The sequence below is a fragment of the Chrysemys picta genome, chromosome 6, assembly GCF_011386835.1.
Source record: "Chrysemys picta bellii isolate R12L10 chromosome 6, ASM1138683v2, whole genome shotgun sequence".
NCBI lineage: Eukaryota > Metazoa > Chordata > Testudines > Emydidae > Chrysemys > Chrysemys picta.
In genome coordinates, this window is record NC_088796.1 from 16711976 (window position 1) to 16731709 (window position 19734).

Sequence of the window (19734 nt, forward strand, 5' to 3'; positions counted from 1 at the left end):
AATGGGGGGTGTTTATCTTTGAAGCTGGCATTACTACTTTTTTTTTAAATATCAGGTAGCTATTTTCCATGGATCCTCAATCAAAATTAAGTATATGCTTGTTTAACCATTTTTGGGACATGGATGTTTCTGTAGCAGTTTCTATAGAGTACCAGGATATATCTGTTTGTTTGATTTGGATAAACACACTTGCTAGTTGTGCAGTTGCATCACCGAATAGTAAAGTGGCAAACCAGTGGCATTTTAGCTATCCTAATTAGACTTCCTGGGAATCACACCATTTGGAAGACTGGGAAAATTCAACTCCGAAATAATATTGTTTGGTTGAATACTCAGACCATAGTGTGGTATCCTAAATTGTGTAAGCTTTTTCTTTGAAACCAGAAGGGCCTGGCCGGGGCCCTGGGTCAGGGGCCGCACCAGCTGCTCAGTCCTGCTCTGGCTGGGGCGCCGGGTTAGGGGCCAGACCACGTGGCTCGGCCCTGCTCCTGCTGGGGCGCAGGGTTGGGGGGCCGCACCAAGCCACTCGGCCCCGCTCCAGCACTCCAGCCAGGACGCAGGGTCAGGGGCCGCACCACATGGCTCCTGGAACCCACGGCATGGCCCTGCTTCGGCTCTTACGTGCCCCAATGGGAGCTACAGGGGCAGTGTCTGCGGATGGGGCAGCGTGTAGAGCCGCCTGGCCACACCTCTGCATAGGAGCCGGAGAAGGGACATGCCACTGCTTCTGGGAGCCGCTTGAGCTAAGCGCCGCTCAGTGCCTGCACCCCCTGAGCCTCTCCCCAAGTCCCATCCCCTGCCCTAGCCCTGACCCCCCCCCCCGCTCTCCAAACCCCTTAATCCCAGCCTGGAGCACCCTCCTGCACCCCAAATCTCTCGTTCCCAGACCCTGCACCCCTTCCTGCACCCCTACCCTAGCCCTGATCCCCCTCCCGCCCTTAGAACCCCCTAGGTCCCAGCCCAGAGCACCCTCCTGCATCTCAAACTCCTCATCCCTAGCCCCACCCCAGAGCCCGCACCCCAGCCCCAATTTGTGAGCATTCATGGCCCTCCATATAATTTCTATTCCCCGATGTGGCCTTCGGGCCAAAAACTTTGCTCACCCCCGATCTAGACCATCCCAGACTGGTGTTTGTCTAACCTGCTCTTAAAAATCCCCAAATTCCACAACCTCCCTAGGCAATTTATTCCAGTGCTTAACTACCCTGACAGTTAGGAAGTTTTTCCTAATGTCCACCGTAAACCACCCTTGCTGCAATTTACGCCCATTGCTTCTTGTACTATCCTCAGAGGTTAAGAACAACAGTTTTTCTCCCTCCTCCTTTTAACCTTTTATGTACTTAAAACCTGTTATCATGCCCCCTCTCAGTCTTCTCTTCTTCAGACTAAACAAACCCAATTTTTTCAATCTTCCCTCATAGGTAATGTTTTCTAGTCCTTTAATCTTTTTTGTTGTTGTTTTCTGGACTCTCTCCAATTTGTCCACATCTTTCCTGAAATATGGCACTCAGAACTGGACACAATACTCCAGTTGAGGCCTAATCAGCGCGGAGTAGAACTGAAGAATTACTTCTCGTGTCTTGCTTACAATGCTCCTGCTAATGCATTCCAGAATGATGTTTGCTTATTTTGCAACAGCGTTACACTGTTGACTCATATTTAGCTAATTGAACTAACCTTGTTATCTCTAGCCTGACTCACTCTTGCTTGCATATTTATACCTACCTCTGGAAATTTCCACTACATGCATCCGAAGAAGTGGGTATTCACCCACGAAAGCTCATATATGTCTGTTAGTCTATAAGGTGCCACAGGACTCTTTGCTGCTTTTACAGATCCAGACTAACACGGCCACCCCTTTGATATTTAACTTGTGATCCACTATGACCCCCAGATCCCTTTTCGCAGTACTCCTTCCTAGGCAGTCATTTCCCATTTTGTATGTGTGCAACAGATTGTTCCTTCCTAAGTGGAGTACTTTGCATTTGTCCTTACTGAATTTCATCCTATTTACTTCAAACCATTTCTCCAGTTTGTCCAAATCATTTTGAATTTTAATCCTATCCTCCAAAGGACTTGCAACCCCTCCCAGCTTGGTATCGTCCACAAACTTTATAGGTGTACACTCTATGCCACTCTAAGCCATTAAATTATTGATGAAGATATTGAACAGAAACAGACCCAGAACAGATCCCTGCGGGACCCCACTCGTTATGCCCTTCCAGCACGACTGTGAACCACTGATAACTACTCTCTGGGACCGATTTTCCAACCAGTTGTGCACCCACCTTATAGTAGCTCCATCTAGGTTGTATTTCCCTAGTTTGTTTATGAGAAGGTCATGCGAGACAGTATCAAAAGCCTTACTAAAGTCAAGATATACCACATCTACCGCTTCCCCCCATCCACAAGGCTTGTTACTCCTTCAAAGAAAGCTATCCAGTTGGTTTGACACAATTTGTTCTTGACAAATCCATGCTGACTGTTATTTATCACATTATTATCTTCTAGGTGTTTGCAAATTGATTGCTTAATTATTTGCTCCATTATCTTTCCGGGTACAGAAGTTAAGCTGACTGGAAGGGACCTCAGGAGATCATCTAGTCCAAAGCAGGACTCTTGTAGACATAGGTTATAGAAAATATAGTAGCACTCACAGGAAGGAAACCTTGTCTGTAAATTGCGTACATACTTGATACATCAACTTTCTAATAGTAGTATCTCAATTTTTTTTTAACGATTTCTTTAACTTGGGGCAATTTATTCTTTTCCACTAAAAAGCTACCAGTAGCCTAGCGGCTACTAACAGTGGAAATTTTAATTCCAACAATTTGCAATATTTGCTTACAGATCACAATCCAGTACATTTTAATAATGGACATGTCTACCACATACACATAAAATCACCTGTTTCTGAACAATTTTTCCAACATTTATACCCACCCAGTCTGTCTTTTGTTTAATCTTACTGATATGAGGTACTACAAATCAGTCTTTCTGGCCCTCTTTTTTCAAATCCGAGCCCACTCACCCAGGATTATTTGTCTACTCAGCTCCTTTTCTCATAAAATAATATATAGATATGATCATTTTGTTGTCAAAACTGATTAGATTTTTTTTTTGTTTCTAATAAAACTTTTTGTATAGCAGTTTCTTTAGAAACTTGAAACCATAGTGCCAAGGTACTGGTTCAGTTAAAGTTAGTTTTGATACACTGTTAAATTATCTAGTGCTTTGATAACATGTTTGTCACCTCCAAGCTGTGATGTATTAATGCTTTATGAAAACTCTTCTACAATAGGTGTATTTTTCTTCTCTAGGTTTGCCCAAGACCCTATGTGCCTGACATTTTCTTTGATCATCTCTTGTTCGCTAGCCTGAAAATACAGCTTTAAAAAGGATTCCAGACATATTTGATCTGCCAGAAAAAGCTGTTCCAAATGGACAATATGTCTATTACTAACACACCAACAAGTAATGATGCTTGTCTGAGCATTGTTCACAGCTTGATGTGCCATCGGCAAGGTGGAGAGAGTGAAACTTTTGCAAAACGAGCAATTGAAAGCTTAGTTAAAAAGCTAAAGGAGAAAAAAGATGAATTGGATTCTTTGATTACAGCTATAACTACAAATGGAGCTCATCCTAGTAAATGTGTTACGATACAGAGAACATTGGATGGAAGGCTTCAGGTTAGTCCAAATACAGACCCAGATATTTTTTCTACGTATGCTAGTTGAGTGGTAGCAAAAGTGGGTGTAATAGGCTTGGTGTGCACCAAAGAGGAAGATTTGCTCTATGGCATAATTTTCCCCACCGTGGAGGCGATGGAAACCCATGTGCAAACATAGTTTGTTGGGTTTGCCCCTATAACATTTACCATTTTTCTACAAATACCTCTGTTTTTTCAAATGTACATGCCACAAGTTACATAGAAAGACAGGCCTGGTCCCCACTAAGCCCCCACTTCGGACTAAGGTACGCAAATTCAGCTACGTTAATAACGTAGCTGAATTCGAAGTACCTTAGTCCGAACTTACCGCGGGTCCAGACGCGGCAGGAAGGCTCCCCCGTCGATGCCGCGTACTCCTCTCGGCGAGCTGGAGTACCGGCGTCGACAGCGAGCACTTCCGGGATCGATTTATCACGTCTTAACCAGACGCGATAAATCGATCCCAGAACATCGATTGCCTGCCGCTGGATCCTCCGGTAAGTGAAGATGTACCCACAGTTTCACATCCTGCTAAGGTGTTAACTTTTTAATATAGAGATAAAATTCTACAGTTTCTCCCATAATTTTTATCTATAGACTTCTGGGAGGCTATGATTTGCAATTTCATATAACTTGTGAATTCCCACCACTTTTGTTGTGTTGGCCATTTTATTTCCAATATCGCCTGTCACATTCTTATATTTTCTCCTGGGAATAATCACATTAGTTTAAATATCCATTGGGATGTCTTTTTGGATTCTTTTTATTGGATCCAGAGTTTTGGAGGATAAGTATTTTTCTAAACATGGCAGGAGAAATTTTTAGTGAATGGTACCTGCTCAGTTCTAGCCAACCTTATTCTGTTAGTGGGAAATGAGTGGAAGTCATTTAAGAAAAAAAAATTTTTTTTCTTAACTTTCACAGTCGACTTTTGTGTCTTTAACTTTCAGGTGGCTGGTCGTAAAGGGTTCCCTCACGTGATCTATGCTCGTCTTTGGAGATGGCCTGATCTTCACAAAAATGAACTCAAGCATGTTAAATATTGTCAGTATGCTTTTGACCTAAAATGTGACAGTGTCTGTGTGAATCCTTACCATTATGAGCGAGTAGTGTCACCTGGCATTGGTAAGTAGCCTGTCGATTAAAGAGGAACCATGGAAGTAAAGTGTAAATATTTTTTCCTTATGTTCTAGAAAATGTAGACCTAAATAAAAATGTGAGTGCATAATGACATAGTTAAAGACCAAGTATATTTGGAATTACTTTTACCTTGTATTTAGTGGAAATAGTTACTGAAATTTAGCTTTGGAATAAACTTGACGCATAGGGATGAAATTTGCAGTTGCTGTTTCAGCTTTTCGGAACTGAATATCAAGTGGTATTTAGTTCATGTAAACTGTAGGGGAGTGATTTTAGATTGCATATTTCTGTGATATCTCAGCATAGTGTGTGTACTCACTAACCTCAAATTTCTGTTAGTTTGTGTATATGTTTACAATGCCTCAAATGAATTCATAAGCTTGTAAATGCATTTCATGGTTTTTAAAGATTCCTTTTTCTTTTTAAAAGATCTTTCAGGACTGACATTGCAGAGTTCTGGTAAGTAGTTAATTGTTTATAATTGATAAAGATTTCTAAGTAAAAAGAACTAGATTGCATTTTAAATAGCATATTCACAAATGTTCTCACGTGCTGAGAGGGGGAGGGAAAGCAAGGATAGAAATGCACTTATTTCTCTAGTTAGGAGACCTTTCAAAATAGTGGTATGTGAAGCAATCTGGTGTGTGCATCAAAAAAGTTATAGCCTAAGCTTTCAACTCACCGTTCATTGTTGCTCTAGTTTCACTCATTTGTAACTTTCCAAAGACTGTGATTTGGGATCAGAGCAAGCATGGAAAGTTACAAGCCAAAAAAGTTTTTGGTTTTTGTTTGAACAGAATAAGTCTGGCAGTATAATATATTTACCACCTGAGTTAAATGATAGGAGGAAAATAGACTTTTCCTGTGTAAAATAGTATTAAAAACTAAGACTGCACAACTAATTCAAACATCTGAACTCTAACTTCAGACTTGTGGCAAGTGTGCTGGAGAATAATCAAATTGGTAAAATTGGGGGGGGGGGGGAAGTATATTGAAAACTTGGAAACAGTTAAACATTTACTTCCAGGTATACACAGAGAAGGAACATGACAGGGTTTTCGTTACTTCTGTAACTGTATTGTGTATGCAACTGATGCACGGAAACTAGGGTTTTTCTTCCCTCTGAAAGGACAGATGTGGTGGGATTTTTTGTTGGTTCAAATGCCTGGAAGTCTTGGGTATAAACTTTAAAAAGAAAAAAAATCAAATCAAATTGCTAAACTTTACAAATTTGAACTTTCAATAGACTAGAGTCCAGGCCAGTTTGCTTTCTACTGCAGAAGTAGAAGCAATTGAAAATTGCTTTATGTGCACAGTATCAAGTTTGTACCAAATTTTATAGTACAGTTACTAAATACATGATGTGTATTGGTTACATAAGTATATTTTTGTGCTGCTATCTCACTATGGATATGCAACTGATAGAGAACAAAAGGAAAATATTTTAATATCCTTTGACATTTCCTAAACCAAAAACAAACATGGAATTAAACTAAAATTTTTACATTGCATTAAAACATTCAATACAGAATGCAAAAGTTAGTGTTTGTATTATTGTAACTCACCCACACTAGCCACGGAGAATATTTTGGACTAGTAGTTGTTCAATATGAAGTTAAATCTGTAGTGCCTTGCATGCACATGCACACTTCCAATGGGAGTTGCATAAAAGTATCTCGAGAGCAAGGCTTTTTCTTATGTGCAGTGTTGGTGAATTAAGTTTATTGTGAGATATTGCGTGTTTAAAGTTGTAACTTCAATATTGCATTAATGTAAGTTAAAGTGCTTGACAGATAGTGCATTTCCACTTTCTCACCCCCTCCAGCCATACTCTAATGAACAGAAACCAGCATGGTGTTAGTTCCTAAATTATGCATATTCTAAATTGCTATTTCAGAGGCAGCAAATGGAGCTCACCGTTCTTTGGTGTGCTATGCAGTTACTCTTTACACTTCTCAGCTACTGGATGAATTGTTTATTTATTTGTAAACTAGAGAACATGTCCCACAGTGTTGTAACAAGGTCTGTGTAGGTCCAAGAATGCAGCTTTAATAGTGTTGTAATTGTTTGGAAATGGAGCTGTTCCATGTATTTACTTATAAATTAGTAAAATACACATGCATGCTTAAGGAGTTAAACCTTTCTTTCTTCATAGCTCCATCAAGTATGTTGGTGAAAGATGAATATGTTCATGACTTCGAGGGACAGTCATTATCTACAGCTGAAGGCCATTCGGTCCAGACCATCCAGCATCCACCAAGTAACAGGGCTTCTACTGAGACTTACAGCACCCCAGCTATGTTAGCTCCTACTGAGTCTAGCACTACCAGCACCACTAACTTTCCCAACATTCCTGTGGCTTCCACAAGTAAGGAACTTAGATTATCTGGAATATAAAATCTGAATACTTGAATGGCACAACCATTTGATCTTCTCTAAAGTGGACATTGCATAGGAAACTTGCTTTTACTTTTATCAAAGTAAATAACACAAAGTGAAGTACTAGTGTATTCCAAACCCAGGTGGCCTGTTGATCTCAGATGTTAAAATGAGATTTTACTTGGAGCCAAGAATTTGAATCAGTTTTTTCTATTAAGCCCCCCTCCTCCCAACTATTACGCTTACTGAGTTTTCTAAACTATAAAAAACTGATACACACTTCTTGAGAAACCCTTACAAACACTGTTCATTGTTGTGTTGTTTAAGTTATTGACCCCAGTATTGAACAACTGGCGTGGGAATGGAAAATTTCAGTATCCCATTAAATCAGCAGGAGGGATAATAAAACTGGATATATGAAGAAGTATTCTCAACCCGTGTACAGAACAGTAGTTCTTAAACTTTCTAAAGCTGAGAGAACACCACCTCTTCTAACTTTTTTGAAAAAAATAATTGGACCACTTGAAAAATAAGCCTGTAAAAATTGCAGACTCTCTTAAAATCCTCATTAACACGTTGGGATGCCATATCTAATTTTTTCTTAAACATTTTTTGTGTATTTAGCCGTGTGGAAGTGCTCAATTCAATCAGTTATCTCATAGCCCTAGAAAATGAAATCCTCTGTACTCAGATCAGGGAGTAGCAGTATGCAAAGATCCTCATGCTACCTCGGCAACATCCCTCATTCCTTGCCTAGAGAAACCATTTGTATTTTGGGTTTTGTATTGCTCCCATCACCATAGTATCATATTGCTCTAAGGGTGTGAAGATAATTTAGTCTCCATTTTCTTTCAGTCTTTGATGCCTCTAGTAAGTCCATGGAAATCTTATTGAAAATAAGTGTTTCTGGGGCTGAATGAAGCATGTTGCTTTTTCTGTATCTTTCAAGTGAAGCCTTTAGCTTCTCTCTTTTCCCTATATCGAAAATATCCAAAACAAAACATGAGTAAAACAAAGATATGTTTTTGTGTCAGCAAATAAAAATGTGCAGAGCAATCCCAGTCATAAGATATTAAACAAAGTATTCTGTCAGAATAGAAGCAAAATTAGCTAATGCTAAAAGTATCTTACTTGCAGCTTTCTAAGGTTCTTTCCTGAAAGAAATATATCCTTAAATTATAGCAGCTTTATTATAATAGCCTTGATAACTGGGATGTGTTTTCCTCAGTAGGATTGTGCAATTTCCCTCTTATAATAAAATTGTGGAATATTTATGAATGGGAAGTATGTTCTTTTACCAGGTCAGCCAACCAGTATATTGACAGGTAGCCATAGTGATGGACTCTTACAGATTGCTTCAGGGCCTCAGCCAGGAACGCAGCAGAATGGGTTTACAGCTCAGCCAGCTACTTACCATCACAGTGAGTATACAGATCAATGCATTCTTTTTAGTTTTTTTTAAATCCATTAATAAATATTCAGGAGAAATTATAAAAAAAAAAATAGAAATGACATGGGTAATCTCCCTTAAATGCGAAGTAGCCCAGTCCTTTTTTTTCTTCTTTTAGATAGTACAACAACTTGGACTGGAAGTCGAACGGCAGCCTACACACCTACTATACCTCACCACCAGAATGGACATCTTCAGCATCACCCACCTATGCCCCATCCTGGACATTACTGTAAGCATTTGTGGATTTTCAAATAGCTATACTTTTTATGCTGTCATTGTAGGATAATGGCAGAATCTCTCTTGTGACCTTTCCCCCCAAAAGTGTAAATTCTGTTAATTATAAAACTATAATTACAGTGTATTGTATTCTGTCAATTAAATACAAAAGCTCCATGAGAATTGGTGCACTGTACTTTGCGCTGCTTCAAAACAGACGAGCCGATTAAAATTTTAGTTGTGTTATAATGGCAGCATCCAGTTTTGCAGTTAAAAACCTGTCTGTATTTCCCTCTTCAGCCTCTGTTTATAGAACTTTATAACTTGGCTGTAAATACTTCATTTGACCTTAAGAGTGTTTGTCCAAAAGTAGATTTTGAAATAATATTTGGCCTTTTTTGGTTCAAGTTCCTGTTTCAGATCCTTTAGAAACATATTTAGAGTAAAGTCTCATTTTCTTAACAACTTACAGTACTTAGGCATTTCTTTTAAAGTGTAATTTATGTGCATTAAAATTTAAAAATATTGTAAAAGTTAAAAATAATTGCTGACTGGTCCCACTACAACCCAATTCATGGGAATATTTGGCACATACATTTGCACTTGCTACAAAACAAACCTGAAAATGAATATTTTTAAAGATTCCTCGTTAGCTCTTGGTCTCAAGGCAAAATAGATTGATTTTTGTTGATTTTTGAATCTAGTAGGTTTGAATGAGATCAGTGGAACCTAAAAGTATAGCAGATAGATAGTTTATCTAAGAGCAAGGAGTGTGGTAAGAAAAGAACAAAAATTAAAATTAATTTTGCCTGTCCTTCTTTATTATGGAATTCAGTAATCTCTAAACACTGGGATCATTCTGGATTTTTTATTATTGTATTTATAAATTATTCTATTTGCAGTGGTTATGCTCTGCACTTTATTCCTGAGGGGGAGATAAAATCAATTATTGCAATAAATGACTTTGGCAGTTTTCCTGTATCAACAAAACATATTTTAGACTCTGTTATTAAGTTTTATATTACTCCCTTCTACCTGGTTCCCACTCATTCTCCATCTTATTTATCTGAAGTACTGGAGTTCAAAAATATTTCGGGTGCTCAAGTTACTCATAAATGTTTTCAATATTTACTTGGCTTTCTAATTTAATACTTTGACTTTTCTAAAAATGGTGGTACTCCTGGGCTCTCTCCTTGGCCTCCTGCTCCTCTCACTTTGGGCAACCTCATCCATTGACATCTACCAACTTTGTCATCTTCTCCCAGAAGCCATTGTGCCTTTGTCCACGATGCATATCCCAAACTCATCTGTAAGACGGCACATTTAATCCCTTCTAAAAATGTACTTCTGCTGTGCTGCCTATGAGGAGCATAGCTAATTTATAATAAAAATTAAAACAAATTATTAAGTTAACTATGCTTTGCCAAGACTAAGCTCTCTGCTGACCTCTGTTTTTAGAATGAACTTGTCAGGACTAGGACCATACCTTCTTCTCTGTTTGGAAAGTGCCTAGCACATTGTGGACTCTACCAAAACAAAATACTCAGAAATCCAGAAATCTGTATTTTCATGTAAAATAAACTTCATTTTTTTTTTTTTTTTTAAAGGGCCAGTTCACAATGAACTTGCATTCCAGCCTCCTATATCAAATCATCCTGGTAAGTGCATGCTTCTGAAGAGTTGTTCAAAGTATAATGGAAAATTAAATTTATTCCATATGGGCCTGATCCAACGCCGTGTATCACCTCCTTCAAAAGCTGTGCCAAGCATATGTTAGGAAAAAATAATACATTTTGAGATATAAAAATCATTTTTTTCTCTTTTTAATTTTTCTAAGTTTAAGCAATTGGTGGAATCTAAGCAGGTACAGTTTTGGTGTGAAACCTAGAAAACTAGCCAACTTGCAGATGCAAGGTTGTATGCTAACGTTACAATAATACAGTTTGTTCCATCACACAGGTTACGTCATTTGTATGATTTAAACAGTAATTTATTTTTTTTATTCATTGGCCTCTACCACTGAAAGGAAAACTGGCAATGATTGAAAGCTGAATTTAACTGGTGATAAGACAGCAATGTTAATTATAAAAATATGAATTTTTATATAATCTACACTCTTCATAATTAAGTATTGTTTCATAAACATAAGTCTGAAATACTTTTTCCTTAAGGGTTTTTGTAAAAACTGGAAACCTTTGTGTCTGTCCTATTATGGTAAAAACAGTATTTCTCCTAGTATTTGCAGTGATTCTGTCTTGGTACAGGTTGATTTTTAGGAAATTATCTAGCTGTATATAAAAAGTATAATTAATATGCAAATTCATTGATACTGATGTGCAGTTAGAATAATTAAGTGCAATTGCAAGCTTAAGTTACCATGACCTCATTCCTGCCCAGGTGTTCTGTTCCATCTCTAATGTGCAAAACCTTTACTAGTAAATGCTACATAAAAATTTGAAAGCGGAGGCAATTTGTGCTCATTTAAGCTCACTACTGACTTCTTACAGATATATAAAAAATACATGCACGCACTGTTGAAAATTAAATTCCAAGTACTAATGGCAAAAGTCCTAAACCCTTGTGTCTCAGGGTTTTGCTGGATTTTTACTGGCACATTTCAGTCAGTTCTTTGTCTTCTTTTCTAGCTCCGGAGTACTGGTGTTCAATTGCTTACTTTGAAATGGATGTGCAGGTTGGGGAGACATTTAAAGTCCCTTCAAGTTGTCCAGTTGTTACTGTTGATGGATATGTAGACCCTTCTGGAGGAGACCGCTTTTGCCTGGGCCAGCTTTCTAATGTACACAGAACAGAAGCCATTGAAAGAGCAAGGTATTTTGTATGTCTTCTGGAACACCAGACTTTGGTTGTATTTTATATTTATTGTTCAAGCTTTTGGTATATACCTTTCTTTTGAAGGTATAAGTGCCGTTATGTACATTCTGATTAATAAGCTACTACAGCATGTATTTTCCTGGGCCTTTGGGTTCACATTTCAGGTATGTTCATGCGTCTGAGCAGTGCATCAGTGGCCTAGGAGTATGCCCCTTGATGTGGCATATTGTTGGTTTATATAATTGTGTTTGAAAGTTGTCATAATTTTAAGAACAGTTTGTGTCCTTGTGCTTGGGGAGAGAAAATTTAATTTATTGAGGGTAAGGGCAAAGATTAGACTAAGTGAAGCACACAGGTTCTTTAGAACATCATAGGCAAATTTTTCATTCTCACCTCACACTTAAGTTTTGGTAAAGGAGCAGAAAAAGGACCTCAGGAACTCTTTTGATAGTGATTAAACTCCTTTTCCCACGAAACAAACAGGAATACAACAGGACTAAAATAATTCCAAGTGGTAATAGTTAATTATCTTAAAATATGGTGCATGTTTGTGACATCACAAAGAGGTCATGTTGCTGTTTTGGAGCATTGCTTTAAAAGATGTATAGAAGGCTATTCTCTAATGCAGGACTGTACACTTGGATGACTTTAGAAGAGCTCTGTGTGGTCTCTTTCACCAACAGAAGGTGGGCCAGGAAAAGATTCTACCTCACTCATTTTGTTTCTCTCATGTTTTAATACAGCACGGCTACAGCAATGCTGCAAACAATTTAGGACACTTGTCAGTGTGGATTCTTATTCTGCTGAAATAGTAGGCCCAAGTGTTGTGTTTGCTCAGATACAGTTTTGGAATGCAGGATCTATGTCTCCAATTACTTTAAATGTTCCTTGACCTACATTGCCTATCCATGCTGCTACTCCCATAAAGTTAATGTTACATGTACAATGCAGTGTGCTCATTATACAGTGATATACCTTCATGTTTTGTTGCATAGCTTGCAGTAAACTGCTGCTGCTAAGACTTCAACAATCCCAATTCTTTGAAAAATAGTAAATTATTCACCTTCTAGGTAAACTATTTTGCAGCCTAGAATTTAGATTATGGTGTAGTGGACTGCTGAGAACTCTTAAGATTTGTGTATGGTTCATTTAACAAGGTTCTAATGTGTAGCTTGTCAACATAAGTACATTGGACCTTTTTCCCTTTTTAAGGTTGCACATAGGTAAAGGGGTGCAGTTGGAATGTAAAGGTGAAGGCGACGTGTGGGTTAGGTGCCTCAGTGACCATGCAGTCTTCGTCCAGAGTTACTACTTGGATAGAGAAGCAGGGCGTGCACCAGGAGATGCAGTTCACAAGATTTACCCAAGTGCATATATAAAGGTTGGTTTGAATATCCTGGATGACAATTGTAGGAAATAACAAATGAATTTGTTCCTTGTAACTGGCAAAGAAATTGTTTTATGAAGTGTTGAAAGAAATGTAAACCAAATAACCTAAATTATTTTTTCCCACTAAAACAAAAACTGTTTTAGCCTCTATTAGGCTAACTGGTGCCCAATGAAGTTTTGTTTATTTTATTGTTGATGAATGGCTTTTTAAATTGGCAGTGTTTATTTAGATGTTATGGAAGCAACCAGCCATTTCATAATTCTGTCACAAGCAATCTTAGCAGTGGTATTGCATTTTAACAGTTTTTGTTTAAATGAGTTAGTACAAAAAGTTGGTTACTCAAGCTTATAATGGTCCAATTGTTTTTCTCATTTTGGAAAAAAAAATATTTTGAAATGTAAATATTAAAATCTTGAAAAAATAGCTAATTTTTTAATAAAAGCATCGGCATGGAAATATTGAACCAATGACCCACCAAAAGACAAATTTTTATACAAAATCATACATTTTTTCTGACAGATTTCAGATTTAACCTACATTAAAATTATCATTTTCTTTACATGCATCTCAGGGTAAAATGAGGTTTAAAACCAAACTACTTTGCTGGGCAACATACCCAGGGCACTGGATTTCTTTTGCTCACTGTAAAAAACCCTCAGTCTCTGAGAGCAGAATTCTTGTGTATTTCAGTACCCTGTCTGATCATAAAAAAGCAGTGTGCCCACAAACTGAAACCTAGCTGTTCTAATTTGAGGCCTACCAGCTGTCAGTATTCTGCGTAAGTAAATTGCCATATTTCAACAAGGCTGTGACAAAAGCAGACAGGGACTCTCAAAGTTTAGGAGGACACATCTCTAATTTTTCATTTATATGCCTCGCTTTTTGAAATTAACTATTAAGCTATGACCTTCTCCTGGATTTTGTCAATTTGTGACAGTCTTAGGCCCTGATCCTGCCATTTGATTCACACAAGTAGCCTATTTAGCACACACAGATTCAATCAGGGCCTCAATGTGTTGGGCTTTTTGTATAGCTACTAGTGCTCAAATCTTAGAGTCTGTAAAAACAAGGGATAGAATTTTTGACCCCTATGTGTTCTAGAAATAAAAAATCAGTTGGTAAAAGCTTGCCTGTGTCTAGGGAGACTAACTCTGGTGTTAGGATTTTTAATTTCTCTTATACATAACAGCAATGATCGCATTGGCTCTTATGAACTCTTTCCCTCAGTGGTTAAGATAAATCTATGTAATGCAGGACTTTTTTTTTTTTTAAGGTGTTTGATTTACGCCAATGTCATCGTCAGATGCAGCAACAGGCTGCCACTGCACAAGCTGCAGCCGCTGCCCAGGCTGCAGCAGTAGCTGGAAACATCCCTGGACCAGGATCAGTAGGTGGAATAGCCCCAGCTATCAGTAAGTACATTAAGTAATTTCTTGGCTCTTTTTAAGGAAAAACACCCTAGAGTGAATGGGGACCATATTATCTCTCTGCTTATTCACACTTCAGACTTGCTCTTATTTGTCAAGTAAATAAAGCACCTATTTCTGTAGCTTCTCTGCACGCGAAGCTCCCATTGTGAAGTCTGTGGGAATTCCGGGTGTGAACATGGCTGCAGAATTTGTCTCTATAAAAGGAGTGTGACAAAGTATGCTGCTTCTGAGGCACAAAGGTCAAACAGTACAACTACTTTCCTCGAAACGAAATTGTATCTCCACCTCCTAAAACAGAGCTTGAAAAATTTCCCAGAGAGAACTAAATGTACTAGTCAGCTGCAAAAAAAATGGGGAAGGGGTGAGAGACTGGGGCCCATCACTGAGGTCTAGGGGAAACCGCCATTTAAGAAGCTTGTTCTGGAGGAAGGTGCTGGGATCTGTCACTGAGCTTGCCCTGAATTTTGCTAAGAGGAAAGATTTTTATTTTAAAATTTAGGCTCCTAAGTCCATATTTAGGCACCTAAATAAGTAGCCAGACTTTTGAAAATGCTGGACGCTTACTTAAGCACATCAGTCTTCTCTAGCTTCTGTCTTGCTGTTGGTAAGTAGATATTTCAAGCCATTTCACAGAACATTGAAAATGTTGTGGCCAAAATAATATAACTTGTTAATATTAACAGAAAGCACCAGTCCTATTTAATGATCACTTGCCATATTCATCTTTTCTTCTGTTTCATTAAACATGAACAAAACAATATAAAAATAAACAGAATAATTTGGGTATGGTGTTTGTTGTTTGTTTTTATTTAAATATGGAGTACATTTTTTGTCTGCTTTAAAACAGAAAAAATCTTCCTTGAGAAGGCAACCTGTAGTCTGTACCAGCTTTACACTGTTGGGAAATGTTTATTGCGACGCTAAATTCACTGAAATAGAGGTTTAAAATGGAAATACAAACCGTTCTCATTAATAGCACATTTCAAATGACAATTATGGCTTTAGGCTCCTCTCTACAAATATTTTAAAGAAATCATGTTAGCAGCAAATAAACTGCAGTAGATGTTGGAGGCAACAGAGGGTCCTGTGGCACCTTTAAGACTAACAGAAGTAAAGCTTTCGTGGGTAAGAACCTCACTTCTTCAGATGCAAGTAATGGAAATCTCCAGAGGCAGGTATAAATCAGTATGGAGAGAACGAGGTTAGTTCAATCAAGGAGGGTGAGGTGCTCTGCTAGCAGTTGAGGTGTGAACACCAAGGGAGGAGAAACTGCTTCTGTAGTTGGATAGCCATTCACAGTCTTTGTTTAATCCTGATCTGATGGTGTCAAATTTGCAAATGAACTGGAGCTCAGCAGTTTCTCAAGAGAAACTGAATGGCTATCCAACTACAGAAGCAGCTTCTCCTCCCTTGGTGTTCACACCTCAACTGCTAGCAGAGCACCTCACCCTCCTTGATTGAACTAACCTCGTTCTCTCCATACTGATTTATACCTGCCTCTGGAGATTTCCATTACTTGCATCTGAAGAAGTGAGGTTCTTACCCACGAAAGCTTCACTTCTGTTAGTCTTAAAGGTGCCACAGGACCCTCTGTTGCTTTTTACAGATTCAGACTAACACGGCTACCCCTCTGATAGATGTTGGAGGTTTCCCAACATCATTTGTACAGTCCTATTAGGTTATCACGTTGAAGTGGAAAACGGAGATTGGCTCCATACATATGCTTGTACATAGAAGCTTCATCTGGATAAATTACATATACAAAATTGGAAGTCCTTTTTGTTTAATTTGGATTCGTGTCTTTTGGGCCATTTTGAATCAAGATGGCACAGCTATATATTGGATTGTCAGTACTTTCTCATAAGGCTGACCAGTCTACTGTTCACTTAATTCCAGACGTAAGTATTTCTAACTGTACTTAACTTTCTGAAATAGGCTTTTAAGACTGGCTTGCATCACATAACTGTTTTCAGGCTAATTGGTTGTATCTGATCGCTTATACAGGTTTACAAGGATACATAGTCACATAAATCAAAAAGTAGAGTTGGAAAACCTATGTATCTGTAGCGCAAATCTATAAATGTTGATTGGCATGGTTTGTGGAGAGGGAGAACTGTGCATGGTGGAACAGCTGAGCAAACGGGTTACTATGTAGAATTGGCTAGGTGTTGCGTAAAACTGGCATGTCTGAGGCAACTAAATACACATGAACACTTACTCAAAACCTCTTATTTAGGTTTGTCAGCTGCTGCTGGAATCGGTGTAGATGATCTTCGCCGCTTATGCATACTCAGGATGAGTTTTGTGAAAGGTTGGGGACCTGATTACCCAAGACAGAGCATCAAAGAAACACCCTGTTGGATTGAAATTCATTTACACCGGGCCCTCCAGCTTCTAGATGAAGTACTTCATACCATGCCTATTGCAGACCCCCAACCTCTGGACTGAGATCCCTCTGCGCACTGCTGTGGGCCATTATATTGTCGGGATGGTGGATTGTAAAATACAATTCTGTTTATAACCTGAAGATATATTTTACTTTTGTTCTGCTTAATCTTTTAAAACCAGGTTTTAAAAATGTGTTTGCCTTCTTGCTCTTAGCAGAAAGAAACTGAACATGCAGAAATTGGATTTCAGGTTACTTTTTCAGAACTTTACTGTCACAACAGGTGGCTCAGGGCTTAAAGTAAAGCCCATATGGATACTTTCAAAGGGATTGAACACAGTACTGGTAACTTTGATCTGCTCTATTATGGCAACTTGCTGATAAGCCTCATGAGACCCTTTTGTATGCAGAATACATATATATTTATATCTGAAAATTCTTTCTAATCACCATAAACATTTACCTTAAAACAACTTCAAAGTTATTGAAATCTTGCATTTAATTCTTTTAGGGAACAAATCATTAGCAACAGAGATTGTTTTATCTTGATGAATATCTTGCTGTGATTTTCCAGATTGAAGGGTACAAACTGCCAAAAATGAGGAATATGTTGTTGGTAATAATTCAAAATAGCCTGGAAAAAGAAATGTTTCTTTTCCTTTACTATATTTTAAAAGGATGTCTTAGATTTTTATTTATATAGGCACACAATTTTTAAAACACTAACAGGAGTGGATACTTTCAGTGCTGGCACTCAGTTTAAATATAACATGAAATATCCAATCTGCAAAATTGCCAATTAAATGACATAATGAATATCCTAATGGCAGGAACATATTTTCATAACTACTGCTGACTTCTGTGATCTAAATACAAAGGAAAAAAAGTCAGACTTAGCATTTGTCTAAAATGGGTAGCTTGATTGTTTATACTTAATTTGAAAAGTGATAACTTGCATATGCCATTAAATCACGTATATTATGACATCAGTATTTAGGATCCAGTTTTTGTATCTGTTCACCATTTCCACTCAGGGCAAGATGACAAACTTGTTTTTATACCTCTTGGTTATTTTAAGTCTGATGCCATCAATGACCTCATCAATTGGCAATGACTTTGTATAGAGAATTTAAAGTAGAAAAGCTTGCAAATGTATTGACTGTACGACAGTTACAATATGTATGCTTTCTCTCTAGTTAATAGTATAAATAAAATTCTGAAAACCCCAATTTATACAATTGTATTTTGTTTGCTTATATTAAATATTTTTTCTTCTCTTTGAGTCCACTAATCTAGAGTGAGTGGTCACTTTCCCTTGAAAGATCATCAGCAGCCAATAGCATTAAGATTTATGGAACTTCCACCCTAAATTTAGATTTTTTTCATGAGGGCTCTTCTAGCTTTTCTTTCTTTTCTGTACTTGTTGAGATGTAGCAAGAGGAGTTGTTTCTTAGCGACTGGGCATGGCATTTGTGCAGGGAATTGGAACTTGAAGAAATGGCCCAGAACTACTGAGTGCAAATCCAGTGCTGCATTCAAACACTGTTAATTCAGTCTGCCTGCATTGTTGTGTTGAGCCAATCTAATAGAACAGTTTCAGCAGGTAACACAATAAGAAACAGTCTTGAAACAGATTATTCAAGGGTTTTTTGGTTTGTTTTTTGCCAAATTCCTTGCATCAAATCAAGAATCTGCAGAGGACTGTGATAGCATTTAGATAAAGCCCTTTTCATCCATAGATCTCACACTGCTTTAGAAAAGAGGTCAGCGGTTGTCATTCCCATTTTATAGATGAGCACACAAGTCAAATGACTTGCCCAAATTAGTGACAGCTGGGGTGTTTTTCTTAGGTGGTTGGATGTGTCTAACCACTTAGTCAAAGATCCTGACTCATCCAAAAAACAAACAAACAAAACTTTCTCCCAGAGACCATTTCCCCCCCCCCCCCCCCCTGTGGGTGGAACTAGTGAAGCCTGACCACAGGCTCTTCTTATCCATCTGGCTGTTGAATTATCTGCTGTGCTCTTAATCCCAGATTCTTGGTTCCTAACCACTTGGAAAATGTACCAATTTTTGACAAGTTAATTGTTGGGGGCAGTTTGCATGAAGTGGATTCCGTGTGGCTTCCCTGTGAAGAATTATGCATCTCGTAAAGGCACTCCTCATTTCAGTTTATAATTGTTGATCTTTGCACAGCTACATTGAAGAAATCCTCCAGAACTTTGCATATACTTGAGTCCCCAAGCTTTTTGCCAGCTTGATGGTGTACTGCAAGATTCCCTCTACCTGATTTAAAATAAACCAAATCAAATACTTTATTGTGGCCTGAAAGGAATCAACAGATTAGGCTGTATATTCAGAGGCATCACAAACAGGAGCAATGATCTCTCCCTTCAATTCTTGTAAACAGCATCTGAAATACTGTGTTCAGATTCAGGCAAACCGGAGAGTATTCAGATTAGAGCAACAAATTCAGATGACTAAGGGATTAACCAAAAGTACAAATTCCAGGTTTATAATCAGGAAAAATTTCCTGCCAGGTGAGTGAGAGAGTGAAACTGTGGGTGGATGCCTCATCCTGGAGACACTTAAAACAAATAAGAACAGTCTTGAGCGGGGATGGACTAGAGCAGCAGTTCCCAAATTCTTTTGGCTGCAACTCCCTTTCAGAGATTCATGTCCCATGTGTACTCTCCTCTTTCTAAAAGGCAGTGTTTCTGTTGATGCCTGGAGTCTGGAAGCCCATCCCAGCTGGGGCACTCTGCAGCTCCTAGGCCAGTGAGCATCTTCTGCCCAGAA

General features: G+C 38.3%; 1 protein-coding gene across 5 annotated transcripts in view; it reads left to right on the forward strand.

The window, feature by feature from the left end:
• SMAD4 (SMAD family member 4) overlaps nt 1-18168 on the forward strand; it is a 31705-nt gene extending 13537 nt beyond the window's left edge. For 2 of the 5 annotated variants that reach the window (XR_010602095.1, XR_010602096.1), the window contains exons 2-13: nt 3321-3689; nt 4660-4834; nt 5279-5308; nt 7005-7217; nt 8530-8649; nt 8797-8910; nt 10505-10555; nt 11543-11726; nt 12942-13110; nt 13810-13897; nt 14393-14531; nt 16786-18168. Coding sequence is in view for 3 of the 5 variants with exons in the window: in XM_005296871.5 (XP_005296928.1) it covers nt 3441-3689; nt 4660-4834; nt 5279-5308; nt 7005-7217; nt 8530-8649; nt 8797-8910; nt 10505-10555; nt 11543-11726; nt 12942-13110; nt 14393-14531; nt 16786-16997 (1656 nt within the window). In the remaining 2 variants the exon portion in view is untranslated. The remainder of the gene's footprint in view (nt 1-3320; nt 3690-4659; nt 4835-5278; nt 5309-7004; nt 7218-8529; nt 8650-8796; nt 8911-10504; nt 10556-11542; nt 11727-12941; nt 13111-13809; nt 13898-14392; nt 14532-16785) is intronic. The other 3 variants (XM_005296871.5, XM_005296872.5, XM_042850672.2) reach the window with 2 other exon arrangements.
• The last annotated feature ends 1566 nt before the right edge of the window (nt 18169-19734 follow it).